At 38.8% G+C, this 20948-nt stretch overlaps 2 protein-coding genes and 1 long non-coding RNA gene across 24 annotated transcripts in view; 1 reads left to right on the forward strand and 2 right to left on the reverse strand.

The window, feature by feature from the left end:
• Positions 1-839: 839 nt before the first annotated feature.
• On the reverse strand, positions 840-2468 carry LOC132910889 (bis(5'-nucleosyl)-tetraphosphatase [asymmetrical]). Its single transcript, XM_060967035.1, has 3 exons — positions 2306-2468; positions 1269-2165; positions 840-1104 (listed from the first exon to the last, which is right to left on the reverse strand). Exons 1-2 carry the CDS (start codon positions 2412-2414, stop codon positions 1849-1851), a joined length of 426 nt encoding a protein of 141 aa, XP_060823018.1. The 5' UTR covers positions 2415-2468; the 3' UTR covers positions 840-1104; positions 1269-1848.
• Positions 2469-3147: 679 nt separating this feature from the next.
• LOC132910871 (serine/threonine-protein kinase MARK2-like) overlaps positions 3148-20948 on the reverse strand; it is a 53158-nt gene continuing 35357 nt past the window's right edge. For 12 of the 22 annotated variants that reach the window (XM_060966994.1, XM_060966995.1, XM_060966992.1 and 9 more), the window contains 7 exons: positions 20468-20669; positions 18887-19054; positions 17166-17286; positions 16873-16961; positions 9217-9258; positions 7751-7862; positions 3148-7605 (listed from right to left, as the gene is read on the reverse strand). In XM_060966994.1, coding sequence (XP_060822977.1) covers positions 7387-7605; positions 7751-7862; positions 9217-9258; positions 16873-16961; positions 17166-17286; positions 18887-19054; positions 20468-20669 — 953 coding nt within the window. In that variant the 3' untranslated portion in view covers positions 3148-7386. Of the gene's footprint in view, positions 7606-7750; positions 7863-9216; positions 9259-10814; positions 13075-13551; positions 14995-16872; positions 16962-17165; positions 17287-18886; positions 19055-20467; positions 20670-20948 lie in introns of those variants that run through there. The other 10 variants (XM_060966980.1, XM_060966981.1, XM_060966985.1 and 7 more) reach the window with 10 other exon arrangements.
• On the forward strand, positions 8491-9776 carry LOC132910891 (uncharacterized). Its single transcript, XR_009658871.1, has 2 exons — positions 8491-9277; positions 9475-9776. It is a non-coding gene; the product is annotated as an uncharacterized LOC132910891 (long non-coding RNA).

Consider the following 20948-nt stretch of genomic DNA (forward strand, 5'->3'; position numbering starts at 1 on the left):
TTAATTTAAGAGTTTGCAAAACGGCCGATTTGGAACTACTACTTCCTTATTTATAATATTACAATGTTAAACTTTGCGCTTAATAGAAAGATCACAATACATATTAGCAAACAAATCATACGCATATTCAACATAAAACGAAACATTAGTATAATTGACATAGTAGTTGTCGTTTTTCATTTTATCATGATCTCTTACATTTGCATCATAAATACATCTATATGTTAATTGAAAAATAAGAAAAAAGAAAAAAAACAGTAACATGTAAATATATTAAAATAGCAGTTTGAAAAATATTGCATATTATAAGTTTTATGTAATTTAGTATTGAAATCTTTCTTATCGTGTCTTTTTTTAACATTTATTTGTAATTTAATTTAACCGATATTCATTTGAAATATAATTTGGTTTATACATTATTTTAATTATGGTTAAAAAGAATTAAAAATATCTGAAATCCAATACCATTGTGGTGCTTTATATCAGCATATACCTGTTGACTTTTATTTTTCAAAAAGTTTGATTCTCTTGCTCTGTCTATGTATAATATGAAATGATAGTTGTATTGAAAAACTGTCTGTGTTGATGTTTGCTGTTACTAAATACAGAAAATAACAAGAATATGTTCTAGATGTATATAATTATCTTTGACCTTGACAGAGTAATTATCAGCAATCATATTACACTTTGAAAAATGCCAATATTTTATTACATATAGAAAGAACGAATGCTTAACATTTTACTATACATATAACACACATGGTCTTGGATATATAAAGACACATTTATTTATATGATAAATTAAATTAATTTAATTTGTGAAGTAAAACGTTAATTAGATTAATTTAATTTATTAAAATAACTTAACAGATTAACACATAACTTTGAATGTAGAAATTTACTATTGGTTTAACATGCAATATTAACTATAAGTTATAATTTCTTTTTACTTTAGTCAAAACACAACGTAGTATAATTGTGTTACAATAAACACAGTGAATTAAGACAATATTTCTTTTGAGTGTAATGCGTATTGTATAATAGGCAGCATTATTTTACAATTAAACCAGAAAAAGAAAAAGAACAACGTGATCAGAAATATATCTGTATATAATATAGGAATATCATATTAATTTTCAAATGTTTCATCACGATACTTTGTTAACATCCTTGAAATATATAGACTTACACGTTATAATATCGTGATCGAGTAAATTTTCACTGATAAAGTTTCGTGTATACTTTTGTGTAGATTTTTAAAAGGATACTGATGAAGTTTCTTTCCCATTCTTCAACCATGTATAACTCCGTAACAAGCATGTATCTAAAGTACCAATACTTTAAGAAAGAAAATAACCTTTGAAGTGGATTAATCATATTTGTTATTATTCACGAGATGCTCCAATCGAAATAATAAGGTTATGTTCTACGAGTTAGAAATAAAAAGAACGTGAAGCGTGACGATGCGTTAATAAATTGATACCAGTTGACATATAAGTAAGTAAGTATATAGACGTGATACGTACCAACATTAAAGCGTGAAGTCTCACGAAAAATCGAATTCGATTACTCGAACAAATGATTGAATTAAAACCATGTTTAAGCTAAATGTTAACAATTCATTGGGAACCGATAACGAAACGATAGAAACAAATTTCAATACACTATCTTTAATTGGATTATATACATAAGGAAATATATAAAAAAAAAATTTGCGAACGCCATGGCTACCGTTAACTTACAAACGAGATTATGGGGAAGATCTTATACGTATATGTATCATTTTGAAAGAAAAGATAATAATTTTAACAATAGCATCAGGATTTGTAAAAACTCTATAATTACTATTTAAGAGAGATTTTTTAATATATAGTCGTTAAAATTTCTCAATGTATTTTGCATTTCTTTATACTTTGCAACGGAACAAGCTTCTTCCAGTGGAAGCCATTTAAATGCTTGATGTTCGTGTGACAATCGAATCGGTTTCTCAGGATCTAATAATTCTGCTAACCAATAAATGACAGTTTTTGGTTTTCTATTTGCTTCGTAATTTTGTTCTTCCTTCACGCTTTCGAAAATATTTAAATCATTAACCAATAGGCCCGCTTCTTCTTCTGTTTCGCGTAGCGCGGCTTCCATGTCTGATTCACCAGGATCGACATGACCTGCACACAAAATATAGGAATCTATCGCATGCATAATAACGTAGAAACGGTACCGTTGTTTCCTATAGTCGACTCTGTTGCTTTCTAAAAGGTTAGGTGTTGAAACAACGAGTAAACGAACGAAAGATTATATTATAAACCTTTCGGTGGGGTCCAATGATGCGTGCCGTAAGATACTTGCATTAGAAGATATTCGATTTTTCCTTGAATACGTCGAAATACAACGAAACCGCAAGCGCGTATCGTCATTGTGAGTTCACTTAAAAAATTGTTACTAGTGTTTCATTCAGCCACGGAACAAACAGACAAGTGGCGACAAAATAGCGACGAGAAAAAGCTCTAGTTTAATTATTTATGAAATTAGATTCGAATAGCTCGACGACAGACGTTGTTCTATTTCAAGACTAATGTAATTAAAAGAATTACATTAAAGTAAAAATCGCATGGAATTATCTTAAATAATATGAAACTTTTGAAAAATTCATTCGTATCTATCCATCTACCTTAACTCTTGAACAGATAAAGTTAGAAGAAAAAACCAGAAATATCGTGAAAATATTATCGGAGAGCATTACAGGATACGTTACGGTATTAGGATTCCATGACGATTCTGAGAAATGTTCGTGAGAAATAGATATTATTCTCTGACAAATGAAATGTTCTGTTTTGCCTCGAGTCATATATTGTTTAACATTTCTCCTTTTACATCAGTGAACAGGAAACAAGTGTCTTACATATTTTTGTAGAAAGTCGAGGTTTTGGATATTCGTAATGAAAACGCGGATTTATAAATAAAAATAAAGAAATATATATTGACGTGTTTTTCAATTTTGTCTTGGATTATGTTTTCCATTTGCATTTTTTAGCATTCTTGTTCGAGCGATCGTATCACAGAACATTATGGCATGTTAAAAAATTGTTTAAAAGGATAGAACGTTTACCCTGTTGCGCGTGTACAATTTCGAAAGGAATTGGGAAACAATGTGTGTTACCATTTTATTATAAATGTTTCTGCTACATTTTGTTGGCTAAATACCGATCACCAGAAAACACTTAGCAAAGCTGTATGTACGTACCTATCTACAAATTGTTACGTGTATGTCGCATATGTTTGTCCGTGTGTTGTGTAGGTGTGTGTATATATGTGTGCGTGCAGGGCGAAGTGATGTCACTGGATGGATGACGAACCGAACCGAACCGTATCGAATCAAACCAAATCAAATCGAATCGAACCGGATCGGACCGGATCAGATTCGGTATTCGTTTCTCCCTCTATCGTTTTACTACTTACATAATAGAAAAATCACAAAAGCTTTTTGTTTCGCGGTGCGGCGCGATGAGGGTAAACGCGCGACACGAGCGAACCATGCGCTCGCCGTTTCGAATCGCTGCGCTGGTGTGTCATCCGTTCAGCTTTTCCATCTTACGATTTACTTGTCCACTAGTATTTCTCTTAAACTCGAGTTCTTCTCTTTAAGCATCGATCATCAATTTACATATTTATTTGACGAAGCAAGCGAATGGCGAGCGGCGAGCGAGCGAGCGAATGAACGAACGCACGAACGCACGAACGCACGAACGCACGAACGTACAAACGCACGAACGCACGAACGCGCGAACGAACGAACGAACGTGTATTTATTTCGTTACAGTGGAATACCGTTTTCGCGCCTACTTGCATCTTACAGGGATATATCATTAACGCTACCGAAGGATCTTATTTTGTAACATTAATTCATAATTGCTATGGTAAAGATACAGTTTTCTACAGTATCGTGTCTTTTTTGCACAACGACGATTGCATCTGGAATTATACACAGTGCTGTTTCATTGACACGCGTGATCATTGCGAACAGATTCTACATTCTTTTTTTTCCCTTTTTTTTTCGTTTACTACTTCCTCCCCTACTTTTCCATGTCTGCCGTTGCTTCAAACATCTCCTCCTTCCTTCCTTCCTTCTTATCTGTTCCTTTTGCTTCCACGTCCATTTCTTTTCTCTTGCTTTCTTTTCTTTTTTATACGTAAAGGAATCGACAAAGGGAGAGTTTACGGATCGGTAATTCGGGCAGCGATTCGACTTGTGTCGCAAGGATCTTCCGTTCGCTGTATTACATATCATTCGTCGAAAATCGTGTCTGACATAGCATAATTATTCGTATCGAGCCTCTCGATACGAATAACACTTCAAAATACGAAGCTTCATCGAAGACTAGTCGAAAGACGATTTGCTTGCAACTTATTTGGGTCATAAAAGGAAAAGATATCGATGAAGTTACACTTAAACGCTATACGCACAGTAGTTAATCGTAGATCGAAAACTGAGTTTTCGCGAATTCGTTCTACGAACGCGAGAACGACATTGTCACAGATCGTTGATAATAATACTTGGTCGTTATCGGTCGTTTCCGGCGACTCGAAAGAACCATGCACCGGAGAAACATGCGCTGAACAATGAAGAGTTTCCATCGAATCGAAAACGAAGATTTTGCTCGACGTTTGGAGGCACGTTCGTGTGATTTTTTTTAACGCGTGTTAGAAACGTGAAAAAATCATTCGAGTTTTGTATTTATTTAAATAAATTAGTCATTGCCTGCTGTGTAATGTAGACGATCAATCTTAGGCAAATACAAAAAGATCGCGCGATACTCGAGTCTCGAACTTTCTCTCTTTCGTTCTCCTTGCTTTGTTTGCATTATTCTTCTTGTTCTTTCTTCTTTCCCTTGCCTCCTCCTCCTCCTCTTCCTTCCTCTTTCCGCTCCGCTATTCCTTTCTCTCTTTTTCCTTCCCTTTTTTCGCCGTTTTTTAAATTTCTTATTTGCATTCATAGTGTATGAGGCTTCATTTATTTGGTTAATTTAGTACCTTCGTATATTATATTATGTATATACACCAAGTCTCTCTAGACGCCTCTACATTTACAATAATTCCTAATTTAAGTTCATTCAACCGCGAATACATCTGCGAATAAAAGGTTAAATAGCGTAATAGTATATAGCCAATTACAATACTTAAATATAATCTTACATAGTATCCTTCGTAGAAATAACAGATCTCGTTATCGACGATGTCGTGCGCGCGTGCATATTTGCTAGGTATATCCCGGAATCGCTTCGGAGCAAAGTACTTACTTGCATCGTTACTCGCGCGAGATATATACGAGTGGATTCGATCAATAATAATCCTTAAGTTACGATAATTAGTAGCTCCTCTTTCTCTATCTTGTTTCGACACGTTTAACATTGTGTCGTAATATTATTGGTACATTATTGATAAAAATAAAAATAAAAATATGTATAATAACAATAATAATAATAATAATAATTATAATAATAATAATAATAATAATAATAGTAATAGTAATAATAACGCGTTAATTAATTAATTTGGCTGATGCCTACAATGTTGCATAGTTTTTAAACTTACGATATAGATAAAAAAGTAAGGTGTTGTAAAAATATTTGAAAGGATAAATGGTTGGGCGCGGACGTGTCGATACATTCGCGTAATATTTCGAAATGGTTGAATTTCTTTCAACCTTCAACGAATGACAATTGTGTAAAGATGCTTTTGTTACGAGTAAAAGTCTACGTATTCCTTTACAGATTACTCGAATAGTTTGATCGATTATGTACAAAGAGACCGCTTGTCTTCTTAAGTGCTCTTCACATATAAAACAATTCGAAAAGTGAACGTTGCGAAAAGAAAGATTCACGACGTAGTAGATGTTCTGCACAATGCGCGCTCGATCGAACGTCTCGCTCTAGAACATTCGTTTTTCTCCGAAAAATGCGGTTTTTTATCCCCTTGTTCCCTACTTTGTTCGCAGAGAAGACAGTTTGTCAATTCTATCGATACGCGTCGTTAGGCACAGTTTACATAGAACGTAATACGTTTCCCATTAACAAGTTTCGTCCCTGACGATTTAGCGGCAAGAGAAAAGAAATTCGAGAATAAAGAAAGCTCGAGTGTAATTCTAAAAAAGTAGAATGTAACCGAATATAAGATTGGCCTGAGTTACGCAAAACGACAATTTTTTAGTTTCACCGGAAACAGTGTTGTAACATCGATAAAATAACTCTCAATATATAATACTGTAAACGCGTAGCGTTTCAAGTTCTAACGTGACGGCGACCGTTCCTATATGACGTGTGCATGATCGAGCATGTCTCGAACGATCGATACGACGATGCGTACGATACCTTCGAGGTATCGAGGTTGTCAGGAACTATCCTTTGTATACCAACGAAAAGAACGTCAAAATCGTGTTACCGCGATCGTAGCGTTCGATGATAATTCGACATTTCTGTTCTCCTTTTCCCTTCTTCCTTTCGCCTCGTCTCTTTTCCCATTTCCGTGGCCATTGGATTCTTTCGTTCATCGTTGTCCGATCGGCAACACTCCATTCTCCTCGCACTCCTCCCAATCTTCCTGTCATTGTATCGGTCCGCGTGCAGTAACGATTTCACGAAGAACCGATTGTTTCATTTCGTTTTGGCACTCGGGAGTATTTGAATACGCGCGCGTTCAACGGTCACGGATCACAGTATCTTCGAGGCTTCCGAGTAAATAGCAGGACGACGACGTAACGCGTTGATAGATCGATGATCGACGATCGGTAATCGATGATCAGTGTGAGAGTTTGATTCGGCCGACGTTACTTTCGTTGTTCGACTGGGACAAAATTCGGGCAATCGTTCAAACGAATATTTCTCGGTTATTGATTTCGGAACGAGGGTTAGAACCGGAACCAGAACTGCAATCAGAATCGGAATCAATATCGGTATTGGTATCGGTATGGACGTTGATGTCGGTGTCAGTGTCGGTATCCGTATCGGAATCGGTATCGGTATCGGCGTCGCCATCGGTATCGGTATCGGCATCGGCATCGGCATCGGCATCGGCATCGGCATCGGCATCGGCATCGGCGTCGGTATCGGCATCGGCATCGGCGTCGGTATCGGCGTCGGTGTCGGCGTCGGTGTCGGCGTCGGCATCGGCATCGGTATCGGTATCGGTATCGGTATCGGCATCGGCATCGGCATCGGCATCGGTATCGGTATCGGTGTCGGTATCGGTATCGGTATCGCTATCGGTATCGTCGACGAGGTTGAAGTCCCAGAAGAAGGAAAACTGAAAGTCGTCGGTAACCGTGAATCTGCATCATCGATCACGAGAGCGTTATGGGTTGGCGCGAGTGGATAGAGCGCCTGTTGTCGGCAGTCACAGCTTGAGTTCGTTCGCTATTTTGCTAGCAATGTTTTTGAAGCCGATCGATGTGCCTGAGATCCGTTTGAACCGTACACCGTTCAGAGAAAGTCGTGGCAGTTTACAGACTTCTATTTCCCACTGTACTTGGCTATCTGTAGCCGCGTCTCCATGTGCGCACAGTAGCAGGAACCTTTCGCGTTGCTCGTACTGACACTTATTGGCGTCCAACACCTAGACAATCGATCGACACACATTAGTAAATCCTTTATACTCGTCGTTACGATATTCGAAATTCGAGAAATATCAGAGTTTCCACGAGGCACACGAACAAAAACATTAAAAGGATATTTTAAGGATATACGATCCATTGTAATACCTTTCGAATTTCGGACATGATTTCGTTCGGATCTCGACTACTCGTAGTTTTCATACTCCAAGTGAAACGTAGACTGCGTGGTTTAACCTGCTCATCGTTAGTGGTCGCTCCGCTGTAACAAAAGAACGTTTTAACCCCTTGCCCTAAAAAAAAGTGTTTGTCGCCTGTATGTAGCCCGAAGAACATACGTTTCATGCTCGTGTTGTTTACGATTGGCCCGAAGGGCGCACCACGTTTCTCGCACGTGTTTTTCGTGTTTGACCCGAAGGACGTACCACGAGTCTAACTCGACGTTGTAGATCAAGGGGTTCAATTTTTTCGATCAAGTTACGCGTTATTAGTACGAACATTTTCGAGCGACTGAAACGTATCGGTTAATCGTCAAACATTCGTCTATCGTTACCGCTCTTTTTCTGCGTTCTCGTGTCATATCGCATCCATATGCCATTTCCCGTCTCGTCGTTCACAGAGATCTCGATAGTTGCGGAACACGTGCATCAAGATTCCGTAAGCCGTTGATCATTGAATGATACGAAAGACGCAACGTAAAACGTGACATGCGTGCACACATGCATACATACCGACACTTTTATACGAGAAAAAGCTAACAATTTTCCCGAGAAACGTGTCAATTTTTACGTAAAGACGGTGCAAGATTTCTAATTTGAAACAGCGTGTATCGCGGTTCTCTGACGTTTGATTTCTTTTCCTGTCCTTCCGTTGTATTCCGTTTCGTTTCGTTTCGTTTCGCATCGTTCGAATTATGCGTGCGACGCGATTACACACAGAAACTTTCTTCCTTTTTTCTTGCTTGTCTCGCGATCGAATCGTGAGATATGAAAAAAATAATCGATCCGACCTATTACGTTTCAATATAGTTAAAATAATCACACAGCTGTAAGATAAAAGAGAAAGAAAAGAAGAAAGAGTGTGTGAAAAATTGAACGAGGAACGTTCTGTTCCTATGACATGTATATTGCTGTCTATCCACCCGATCGTTCGGGTGGTTCGTATACGGTACACGGTATACAATACACAATTACGATTATTGCGTGGCAAGTAACGCATCTGTATCGTACACGTATGCTTCAAGTATATACATCGGTGCTTCTCTATTGATGTACATGTGAAACATTGCTCTTCGAATAACGAACACATTGCTTTACAGAAAGAGGCGTCACTCTATTCTACGTCGTAATGAGACTGTATGGTTTTACATAGCAGTTAAGCGTCGATAAAAAATAATCCAAGTAAAAATACAGATTCGAACGATTCGTGATAACGAACGAAAACTTAAGAAAAAAATAAAAGAGAAAAAAAAGAAGGAAAGAAAGAGAAGAAGTAGTAAGCGGTGAGAAAAGAAAGATAAAAAGAAAGAACGAGACAACAGAACAGAACAGAACAAAACGGATAAAATACGAAATTAGAATATGTGGACCATGGTATTATGGTATGTAGCAACGTACCTCACTACTGGGTGCTTGGGAGGTACGGATGGGTCCATGGGGCTGAAATAACAAAACAAAGGTAGTTGCAAATACTAAATATGATAAATCATCAAATCAAATTCAGGCAAATTCAGTTCGTACGTTTAAGCACCACCATTCTTTCTATCACCATCGCATACCTATCGCGAACATTGGCGAGTTATACCAGAAATAGTTATAACTATAGATAGCATTGATCAAAAGAGTCAAACGAATTTTATTATCGTTCTTTTCTAGCATTCCAGGGCAAGATAAATAGAAACGAAGGTTAATTAAGCGCTTGTTACTCGTCTACGATGGTCGTACTTGTTGTCAATGGTACAAAAATACGTCCACGTATTTTCTGTCTCAAATGTTCGAGGATCTACGGTTCGAACTAAAGCTAATTGCACGCAACGCTTTTAACAAAAACGATATATCATACAACGCACACGTAGAATAATTTAATTGCTTTTGAATAGAGGATTCAGAAATAAATTGATACAACACATGTATAAGGCAGTTTTAACATATTTATTAATATGAAATTATTACTATTATTGCTTCTTAAAATTATTTTAAATAATATTTCTATTCACTTTCTATTAGCTATTTACTGCCCTCCGTATCGTAAAGATCTAAAGTAATCGCCTTTCAAATAGATCAATGAAAATTCTCGGTTCTCGGTCGAAGATCCATCGACGAAAGGGGGGAAAAATGAAGAAAAAAGAAAAAAAGAGAAAAGAAATATGCCAGACGGTCGAACAGTTGGATGGGAGCTGGAGTGCAGCAAAGAGCATTTAATATCATTTACAGGTGTGCTATATTCGTAAATCTTGCGTATAAAATCTTGCGTTGTTGGTGTCATTTCTCTTTTCCTTTATCCCTCCTATCTTTATACGTATTACAATATACACGGCAAGTTCGAGATGCTTAAATTCCATTTCCTGTATCTTTCTCCCGTGCGCGTAAACTAGCGATCTTACTTGGTGATCTCGGGAATGCGTTATCAATCGTTCTTTTCCATCGCTGGAATCTAAAGAATCTTTCAATGGAACCGAACGTTTTCTTTCGATTCGATACGAACGCGTGTCGTATAATATCGAAAATTACCAAGTTAGGTAGAGTAACGATAATAAAAGAAATTTTGATCGATGATTAATCACGATGAACTGTTCTTTGATTCGAGAAAAACGTTGAAAGTAACGCGCGAAAAGGTACTTTCGTATACCAGCAAGCAGCAGTCGAACCTCGTTCGATCGACGAAAACTCGTGACAAGACAAAAAGACTTTCGGCAGTTTTAATCGTTAAATTCACCCAAGGCCTTTCTTCATTCATTCTTTCGCTCGTTCGCTCGATCAGGCACCCACTTTCGTCACATGATCCTTTTTTTTCTTCACTTACACCACAACGTATTACAAATCTTTATTTTACTTTCTTATTCTCTCTTTTGTAAATAATGGTAGTTATTGTATCGTTCGGTATGTACATATGACGCATTTTCATCGGACCGTGTGAAATTTGTATCGATGCTTGAAAAACTAGTGCATAGGTTTCGTATTCGTTTCATCCTTCTCTTTTTCTCTTTTTTCTTCCCTTTTTCTCATTTTTTTTTTTTTTTTTTTATAGTAAAAATACGCATGAAATGTATAACATCGAAAAGAGGAAGGCACGCAGTTTCGACAATGATCTGGTTTACGCAATATTCGAGACCATTTAGACGATCAATTACCTGACAATTATCTGACAAAGAGGACGCTTGTATTTAAATATAGGATACTGTTTGCTCCGTTCTTGTAGTTTGCTTACGTATCTCTCGTACAAGTTATAAAACAAATAGGTATTCGCAAAAATATGACGTCGATCGTAATGGAAAAACGACTTCGAAGTTTACGAATTCGTATTATCGGACGTGAAACATTGTTGCGTTAAAGAAAAAAGACGTTTGAAGAACAGGTAATTTTCTGTTAAATCGCGATTACCATAAAAAATAAATTGTATATGCTTTTACTAAATTAACTAACTAGCATACTACATCAATCGCGATAGGATAATATCGCATATAAAAATATGGAACAAACCGTTCGAGTGTTGTTCGTTTTAAATCTTCGACATTTCCTTTTTTTCTTTTTCTTTCTTCTCTTTTAAAAAAAGTTGCGTTTCTTTTGGACGCTAGAGATTAACCCATTGTTTTAAAACTTGACCTTTTCTTTATTCTTTCACTTTTGCCTCGCACTTGCTTAGTATTGAGATCGATTACGAAACAATATCGTATTGCTTTAATGCAAAAGAAATGGAAAGCCTGATGTCGCTTTGCTCTTTTTCTCCTTTTTCTCTTTTCATTTTCCTCGTCCGTCTGTTATCGTAATTATTACTATTAATATTTCTTTGCTAAATAAACTGTTTAGCGGTAGGAAGAAAATGCATATTCGCGCAACGGAATAGTTTGCTGTTCGTTTACACAGCTCGAACTCGAGAATCGAGCTGGAATTCGGAATTCGAAGGTGTCCGAAGGATAAATACGTCGACGAGCAACGGATGGTTGCCGTTTCGATACGGCGAGTATGTTAAAAAAAAAAAAAAAAAAAAGGCATGCGAAGGAGAAAATACAATGGAATGCCTTTGACGATATACGTTACATCGTGTTTCGTAGCGATTCGGAATAGAAGTAAGAAAATGCATCGCGTATCGATGGAATCGGATCGACCGATTCGTAACAACGGAGTGCGAAGCACGAACGTCAAGATAGGATAAGAGTGTCAAATGTAAAACGGGAATATAACGAATATAAAATATTGCGAAAGCAATATTTATAAAATAATGCGAAAGCTGCTTGTTAGCCGATAAAGAGGTTCAAAGTGTCTGATATCGATTCTTTGAGAATTCGTCTTCGAATTCTTGTACGTTCGACGATTCATTGAATTGTTCTCGGTTCTTTTTTTCATTTTGTGAGATATAATTTATTTTCATCGTTACGTTAGGAAGCTGTACAAAATACTTTACGAATGCAAATACTGAAACTATATATCGTGAAATGTATGAAACTATATACGTCATATATTTACATAAATTACACGCATATGTATATTGCGATATACATGTACATTCGTATAAAAAAAAAGAAAAAATGCATTCTCGATTAAACAAAAGAATCGATATAAGAATTTTCTTATAGTTGATGATTCAGTCGAATCTATCTTGCATTCAGCATCGAATGGAAATTTGAGCTTAAACATAATTCGCGTTTATTTCCGACGTAAGGGAACAAATATTTTGGATATCGATAGAAAAAAGGAACAGACACTGATAAGTAACGGAGAAACAAAGAACGAAGAGTCGATACAACTCGTAAACGCTCGGTTATTATAGTCGATAACGTGTGTTGGCTGTTCTCTCGTTCTCTCGGATTTGAAATGGAGCGATTAACAATAAGAGATTGAATAAAGAGACGGTTTCAGCGTGTTGGCGTAACGAAGCGACGAATAAAATTACGTGCTTCTATTCGGGAGAATTTTGCTCGCGAATCGATCGACGAGCGAGTTTAAAAAATTATCGATATCCAATATATTTCCTCGAATATACGGTGTATCATCGCTACGAAGTTTTAATCATTTCTCAATATATGTCTTTGATACAAAATCTAAGTAAAAATTATTATCAGACAAATGAAGACAGAAAGAAAAGAAAATAATAGGAATACGCTAATGTTAAAAGTTATAGTCGGCCGGTCGATCGGACTTTAATTACTGTGCCGGTAAAATGTCTGTATATTGCCGTTGCTTGATATTCAGCGTGCGGCTCGCTCTCATTTCGGCTCGAGGGAAACAAGGCGAGACTTCAGCCTTCACTTAGAAAACCTGTCAACGTACGAAGAATTCTCATGTACTCCATTATTGTTGTGAAATGAACCGCGTGACGTTTGTTAGTACAATTATACCACTTTTACGAGGATTAAAGGATAGGTATTCGTACGTTTTCGGTAACAAAAACAAAGCTATAGAACGTTCACGCGATGGACGACGATTGACGAACGTTGTCGCTTCATCGACAACGTCGAATTCGTCGGTAAAACAAACGTTTTGGTCAACTGATCGGACCTAAAGTAGACAAACGACAATTACTTTTCGGGAAAGGTCGCGAGGCTAACGAGGCAAAAACACGCTGACATTATTAAGCGGTACACCTGCATGTTTTCTTCTTCGCGATTGTTAATACGACAACGATGGATTTTACCGAGTGATTCGAACCGTCAAGATTATATATTTTGTCCGTGCAACTTTTGGCACTGTCCACGCGTAAAAGGTCACGTTTGCACCGACATCGTTTCACGCGTATTTTTCTTCTTTTTTTTCTTTTTTTTTTAATCGTAAACACGGTAACAGCGATAATGATGGTAACGGTAACGGTAACTGTAACGATAACGCTAAAGGTAATAATATCGGAAACGAAAACAAGAACTGAAACGAAAATGGAAACGGAAATTGGCAACGATAGCGCGTAACGGTGTGCCACGTGCCACGCGCGACTTAAGATCACGGTACGGGCGAAATACCTCCATCTCGTCTTTACCCTATTTTTCCTTTAGATCTGACAATTCTTTTTCCTTTTCCTATTCTTTCAATGTAACTCTCTTTCCTTCCTTTTTCCATTCCATCTTCTCTCTCTCTCTCTGTCTCCCTCTCTTTCTCCTGCTTTCTTCTTCTTCTTTTCGTCGCTCCTTTGTCAAAGACAGGAACTGGACAGGCGGGCGAACGAGCACATCGTACCGCGACTACTCGCGAGCGCTACGCGTTACGTACAAAAGTGGATAAGTCTGTTCGATCGAGTAAACCGTTCAAAAGCGTTCAAAGGATCGGGTTATTCAACAAGATCAGGAATGATCGATTCGCATGAACCAGATCGACGAAAGATCGACGAAAGATCGATGAATTATCGACGATGAGTGGCCGACGTTCGTTACGGTTATTTTAGGACGAAGAAGGTAAAACGAAGCTGACGTACGACGCGATGAATATACGTATAAAAATAGAAAGAGATTATGTATAGATAGGTACGTCTTTAAAAGATGAGCGGCATGAAAGTGCACGTTCACTATAGCTGGCAGGCTGAATCAGGAAAGGCACGATTTTCAATGCTAAGTCTAAGGGGATAAGGCTGCGGGCTGGCAGTTGCGGCGACGACGGCTGCGACGGTGACGGTAACGATGACGACGACGACGACGACGACGGTAGTGACGATGGTGACGACAAAACAGCGACAGCAACGGATTGTTGGATCGTCGCGCGTCAGGAAGACACTTCGCGTTCCGAAGGATCGTCGTTATAGGATGAACGCGAGAATGTCGCACTCCGTGCGCCTAACGGTAACAATATCGTAAGAACTTTTCTTTTATAATCAACGACAACGATCCGTCGACTCTGAAAAGCTTGACGATACACCACAGAATAACGGAGCGAGAGACGGAACATGTTATTTCTTTTCTCTTCTCTTCTCTCCTCTTCTCTTCTTTCCTCTTCCGTTTCCTTTTTTCTTTTCTTTTCGTTTCGTATTGTCTCGTTCGTTGGTCAAACGCATTCCGACATCCGTGGATCGTTGAGCCGGTAACACGGATGCTGTTACCATTGTTTCAGGCCGATAGAACGCGACGAGCTCGGCTCGCTGGTCTTGCTGCGTTCGCGCGAATTTCTCTCGCGCGCATCGGTCGTTAAGTTTTGCGCGTCTCTACGGCCATCGTTTGACGAAGCTCGAGCGATGTCAAGATTTAATCGGTTCATGTCCTGTAGCATACAATACACCGGTAAACATTAATCCAAGTGTGAAGAATTTGAGCGATGCACCAATGGCTATTATGCTGTGTCGGCAAATCGGACAGAATTTTCGCTTTGATCGAACAGTTGTGTCTATAGTACGTATCGACGATGCGTACAGTGACCATATCGTGAAAGTAGAAAAGATGCTGACGGTGAGACGAACAAGCTGGATTGCTCTCGTTATTCTGTGGCCTTGGGTCCTCGCTTCGAACCGTTTTATCGCCTACGCTTTATCCCTCTACTCTACCTCTATTCTACGCGTACCAATATAACAACACGCATTTTCACTTTTTCCGATTATCGTAATGATTGTTGTATGCGACAAAATCAAGGTTCCATATATAAAGTATAGGTAAAGTACTAAGTCAAGGATATGCCTCGCTACAGTCGAGTCAAAAAGGGATGCACAATGAGTATGCGAGGTGGCCTGAACTCGAGCTGGCCAAGCGGTATTACTATCGTCGATGAATTCTCAGGATTTTCTTTCGTAAATAGGAACGTTCGAACATTAAGCAGACACGATAACGGTACGTTCGCTATGAAGGACACAGAACGGACGACGAATGCGTTTTTCCTATAATTGTTCTTCGTGCTTTTCTTCTCGGTTAACGAATTATATTCTTATATAGGAAAACGAGACAGGAATCGAAGGGAAACAGGTAGATAGATAAAGACAGATGAGAAATAGAAGAACGGTCATTGTCGAGATGTGTACGTTTATGTATCGCGTGTGTATCCGAGTTTCAGTCTTTGTGCGCGTGTTTGTTTGTTTGTTCGTTTGTTGTTTATTCGTTTGTGTGTATGTGTAACGATCGGTTAACGAAGAGAGTAGAGTCGAACTAAAAGGGTGCTATAGAAACCTGAGAAGCAGATGCTTATGGGATAAAGAAACGGCGAAAACGGCGTAGAAACAAATACAACTACGAGATCGTATCGTGAACAAGCTACGTTTTTCGTCGCTTTCACTGATAATGGTCGCTGCTCGCTCATCGGGTTACTAATTGATCGTACTGTATATCGTTTTTGCAGTATATTACGTATACTTGTATAGAAATGTTACGTTAAATACGATACGGAAATATTTGACGTATCGATAAGAAATTTTTAGAATTACATAGTCATTGTGCATCCTTAAAACAGAAATATCATATCACATGCAAAACGATAGGTTCGACTCGTTTAAATTATTGTAGCATAAGTATAAATACAGTTGAAAATCGTTCGTTTCACGGGATTAATTGCTACGCATGCATCGAAAGGCCCACTGTAAAAGTTTTCGTGTTTCCAACTTTTTCTTTCCGATATATATGATTTTATAATCGGACAACCGTATTATAAGATCGAACAAAATACAAGCCTGACTCGCGAATTAGAATCGAACGTATCGTACGTACACCACTTTCATGGACTATCTTTTTTTTTTCTCTCCCTCTCTTCTTCTGCTGCCGTTTCTTCTTCTTCTTTTCTTTCTTTTACTTTTACGTTACTTTTACTACAACTTTACGTTTACTTCCTCTCCTTTCATTTCACGAAGAAAGAACGTTTTTCAAATCGGAGTGTGGTCGAGCGCGATTCGTTCGGTACGCGGATCGGTGAAAAATTTGCATTTCCGAAAAGAATTTCATCGTTTATCGTACAAGGTTGATCGATTGTCGTCCATCGAAATTTTACGATTAGACACTTGGCCGAACTTCGATCGTAAGCTAAAGATATACTTGTGGACGAACGGTGGTACTTTACAGTGGTACATGTACTAGCATGCTGTCGAATACGAGAAACCGTTTTTTTTTTCTGTTTTTCTTTTTTTTTCAATGTATGTACGTATAACGAATCGGCAAAACTTACCGTTTGGAGAACCTCGAGGATAACTTGGAGAAGAAGGACGGTCTCGCTAATGGACTAATTGCATTTGTGTCCTGTGTATGCGTATGACCCTAGAAAGTTCATAGAACACAACTATACATGGTAATGCAAAGGCACGCGATAAATCAACTTAACGGTTTAGTTGTTAGCTTACAACGTCTACGTCGAAAATTTCGATCATCTTCGATCTATAGATCGTTAAAATTTTCTAATCGATACCATAAAAAAAAAAAAAAAAAAAAAAAATTAAAGGAAATGTATCGAAACTTACGAACCTGAGTATGATTTCGCTGAGCTCTATTCTGGCCAGAATGGAACGTACTACGGCTTGGGACATTTCTGGGAAATGCCGGTGTTGTAGGCGTTGCCAGTCTATTGCTTGGAGATACACCCAAACTAGTTGAGAAAAGACGATGTTTCTATTATTATTCTCGTAATTGATGGGTAACGCGCGTGTCTATCGGTGCATAATACGTATATACATGTGTACTTATGTATATACATATCGATAATGTTTGCTTTGCCCGTGTCGGTTCTTTTGCTAGAAATTTGTGCATTTAAACGATACAAAAGATTCCTCGTTTCCGTTTCGTACATCTTTCGTTACAAACAAAAAAACAAGCAAAAGACAAGGATGCAAAATAAGAGAAACATAGGATGTAAAGTAAAATGTTCACTTTTCACGCGAATTCTTCCGTGAGGTTCAAGGGGGCAGTTGTAAAAGTAGATAATGCACAAGCGATCTTTGTATGTCTTGCAAAACAAGCTTCGACAGTCTGAGCTAAGAAAGCGGAATTTGAAACGAATTAGTTTGGTTCATCTAGTGAAAGTTAAATATGATTGGCGGGTATAAAATGTAGCGAAACAGTTTTGCGTTCTATTTGCGTATGCGTCGATAGGAAGTACCGATTGTTTCGAAATAATTTGCTCCATCGAATCGACGAAACGCCGATTAAATTCGTATCGGTTAGAGAAGAAAGAATTGGACACGTTTGGCAGATCCGAGTTATCGATACGCGCGTGTGTGCACGTCGCACGGAAAATTTCGTTCAAAACGATAGCCAATTTGATAGGACGACGACGTCGCGATCGTCGTATCTGGATACTCGACGATTCCGACGTTACGTTGCGACATTCTTTTCTCGCCGAGGCGTATGTTGTCACACGCGTTGCTATCTCAAGGCACACGCAAATTGTCGCGTTACCGCGGCGTTTACGTTAAACCGTTTCGTGTTATAACGTATGGTTACCCGCTAATTTTAAAACGAAAGACAACTTGGAGCAAAAATGCGGAATGGTGTTTGGCTGTTCGTGTGTGAACACGGTGATTGTAGTCGCAGGCGCAGAATTATGTGCGAGAAACAAGGTAGTTTGGATAAATGAGAAACCGGTGACCAAAGCCGATGATCGCTAGTAGATGACTAACAACGACGATACTCATGCAAATTAGAAACAGAAATTAGATAAAACGAAGGTGATTATGAATAAATGACCAGAAACTGTCCTAGGACGAACCTACGAGGGCCGATTTGCATCATGAACAAGACGTTGTGCAATTTCTATGTTTCTTTCGAAGCACGAACGCGCCACACACAAGTTCTAGTTCTAAGAGAGTTAGTGGCCGAAGAAGAAAATAAATATGTAAAATATGAACGAATGAAAAGAATGTATTCGAATATCTTTTGTAGTTACAGAGTGCTCCAATAGTCTAACGTAAAATTCCGCCGAGTCTCGGTTGAAATCGTTTAATGTCAACGACGACCGTTTTTCCATATGGAGCAGGTCCGATGACCTCGACTAATCCGATCGAATCTCTCGAATGGAATTTGAAATTTTACACTTATACTTTAAGCGATCGCTTTGAATTTCAATATACAAAGGTTCGTGGTAGAACGATGTAATCTCTGTGACCGGTAGAGCGATACGTTAGACTTTTGTCGCATATCTAATAGAGGACTGTATACAGGTTGGCTGATAAGGCTTTGAGGATCTGTACCTCTGTCTAAGAGGGTCAGCAGTGGCGAGTAAGGAGTTGTGGGCGTTGCGTGGTTGAGGGTCCAGTAGTGAATGGTCGCTGGGGGGTACGCCACTCGAGGAACGGTGACCTGCGCTGATGCTCGCAGACTTGGTGTGACCCCGCGTTGGTCTAGTGCCCTCGCCAAGGCTGTGTACAAAACTAATCAGCACTCTGCCCGGCCCTACTTTTCTACGATTTCTATAGCTATTCGCGTCGACGTTACGTTTACTTTCTCGCGTTTCTCTTTACTTTAGTTTCTCTCTTTTCTTCCCCTTCTTCTTTCGTTTTCTCTTTTTCTTTTCTTTTCTTTCTTTTTTTTTTTTTTTTTGCTTTAAACGTTTCTAAGATCCTCGCTGAATTTCTTTAGACGTTCGTGGTCGAATTTCTTCGTGACACGTATCGGAATTTCATAACAGGAGGTTACGTCATTCCGATACGCGAATGTTTCCTTATCGCTTCAACGTCAAACGACATCCCGTAACTCTTTTCCTTTTTTCATTTTTTTTTTTTCTGTTTTTTAGAAACTGTTGGAGAGGGTAGGAACAAAAGAAAGGGAAAGAAGAGGAACGGAACGAACCGATGGTGGGTGTTGATTCGCGTGTTCATTCATCTACGTTGATCGTACTACATAGATACGTAGGTATGTTTCGTAGGACGCGATCGAATTCACTGAAAACTAGAGGAACAGGGTGTGCTACGCGGGGGTTGGCTGGGTAATGGGTAGAGGTTAAGGCGAGCGGATGACAAATGAAAATTCTATCTGGCGTTGCCAATGATATTAGCACGCGAGAACTTCTACGATAAGGGGAACGGAATGTGACGCTAAAACATAAACAGTGACGTATGTATGATGATGTTAATGACTGTTTTTATACACACACGCTGATAAATCTAGACATACGCTGGTAAAAAACAGAGTAAAGAGATATGTGAATGTAACTGTGATTCGGTATAATTTTAGCAAGCACTTGTATATGTATACACGTTTAATTAGACTATCTGTTTCGGTAGATCTGTCAAGCCATAAAGAAAGTGATCTGCAACGAACGATTGGCAGGCAGCAGCCAACATGCTAGAGCAACGCAACAAACAAAGAAACTCCCTGGGGCTTATCATGACAGATTTTTGTTATCGATCGGCCGGTTTTTCTACGTTTGTTCGTTAAAGTTAAAGAGTTAATCACCTATTACGTGGTTAGTAGTCGGTACAACGAAAACATTGTTGTTTAGTCAACAACGGAACACTGTAACGTATATACGATTACACGGGCCGCGCCTATTTGTGCGCGCGTTAACGAAATTTAATCGTTCGATCGACGTACACACTGGATCGTGATCGCGATTCTTTCGAATACTTGCTCGAAGAACGATCGCGCTGTTACTTTTACAGTAGCGCGATTGGACGCGGGAAGAACGTATTGTCGCACGATCGCGCGGATCCAGCGTCTACGTTTCATCGAGGCTACTCTACGATCTTTCTCGCCCTTTGATTTATCGTGAGAAAAAAGAAAAGAATTCTTTTTAATAATACGATTTGAAAAACAATTGGATGTCACTGTACCTGGGTGCGTCGTTGGTTCTTTCGGTGGACGAGGAGGACGTTTTCGCTTGATCGTAGGAGATGGTACTACGTCGACCAACGGAACCAGGGGCAGGTGAGGTAAGAGGCCGACCACCACCTACCCCTGCGTTCATCGTATTGCTCTTGCCTGCCCATGCCCTACCACCGGGACTTGTACCCACGCCTAGAATGAACATTGTCACTGCAAGCCTCATTAGATATAGTTCAACACAAAACAAAGCAGCGTACTTTACTAAATTATAACAAGCATGGCAACGAGTACAAATAAAATTGGGGAGGGGCGCGCACGTCTAACACCGCGCAAAACATTGCACAGCGTCTCATCTGCTTCCATCCGCAAAGAGAATCGCGGAATTTTGTTTTTCTTATTCGTTGAAACGATAAATGGTAGGAAACGTAAGTGATAAATTCTCAGTGCGAGGATCAAAGAGAGGCAGATGCGACGCTAAAATTACATGTA

The sequence above is a fragment of the Bombus pascuorum genome, chromosome 9 (genome assembly GCF_905332965.1).
Source record: "Bombus pascuorum chromosome 9, iyBomPasc1.1, whole genome shotgun sequence".
Taxonomy (NCBI): domain Eukaryota; kingdom Metazoa; phylum Arthropoda; class Insecta; order Hymenoptera; family Apidae; genus Bombus; species Bombus pascuorum.

What these genes read in the sequence shown, in the direction of transcription:
- LOC132910889 (XM_060967035.1), bottom strand. Translation starts at nt 2,414, where the DNA reads ATGACGATACGCGCTTGCGGTTTCGTTGTATTTCGACGTATTCAAGGA. An exon ending in TCATTGGACCCCACCGAAAG is followed by an intron (nt 2,166 to 2,305) that starts GTTTATAATATA and finishes TTTTGTGTGCAG; the next exon opens with GTCATGTCGATCCTGGTGAA.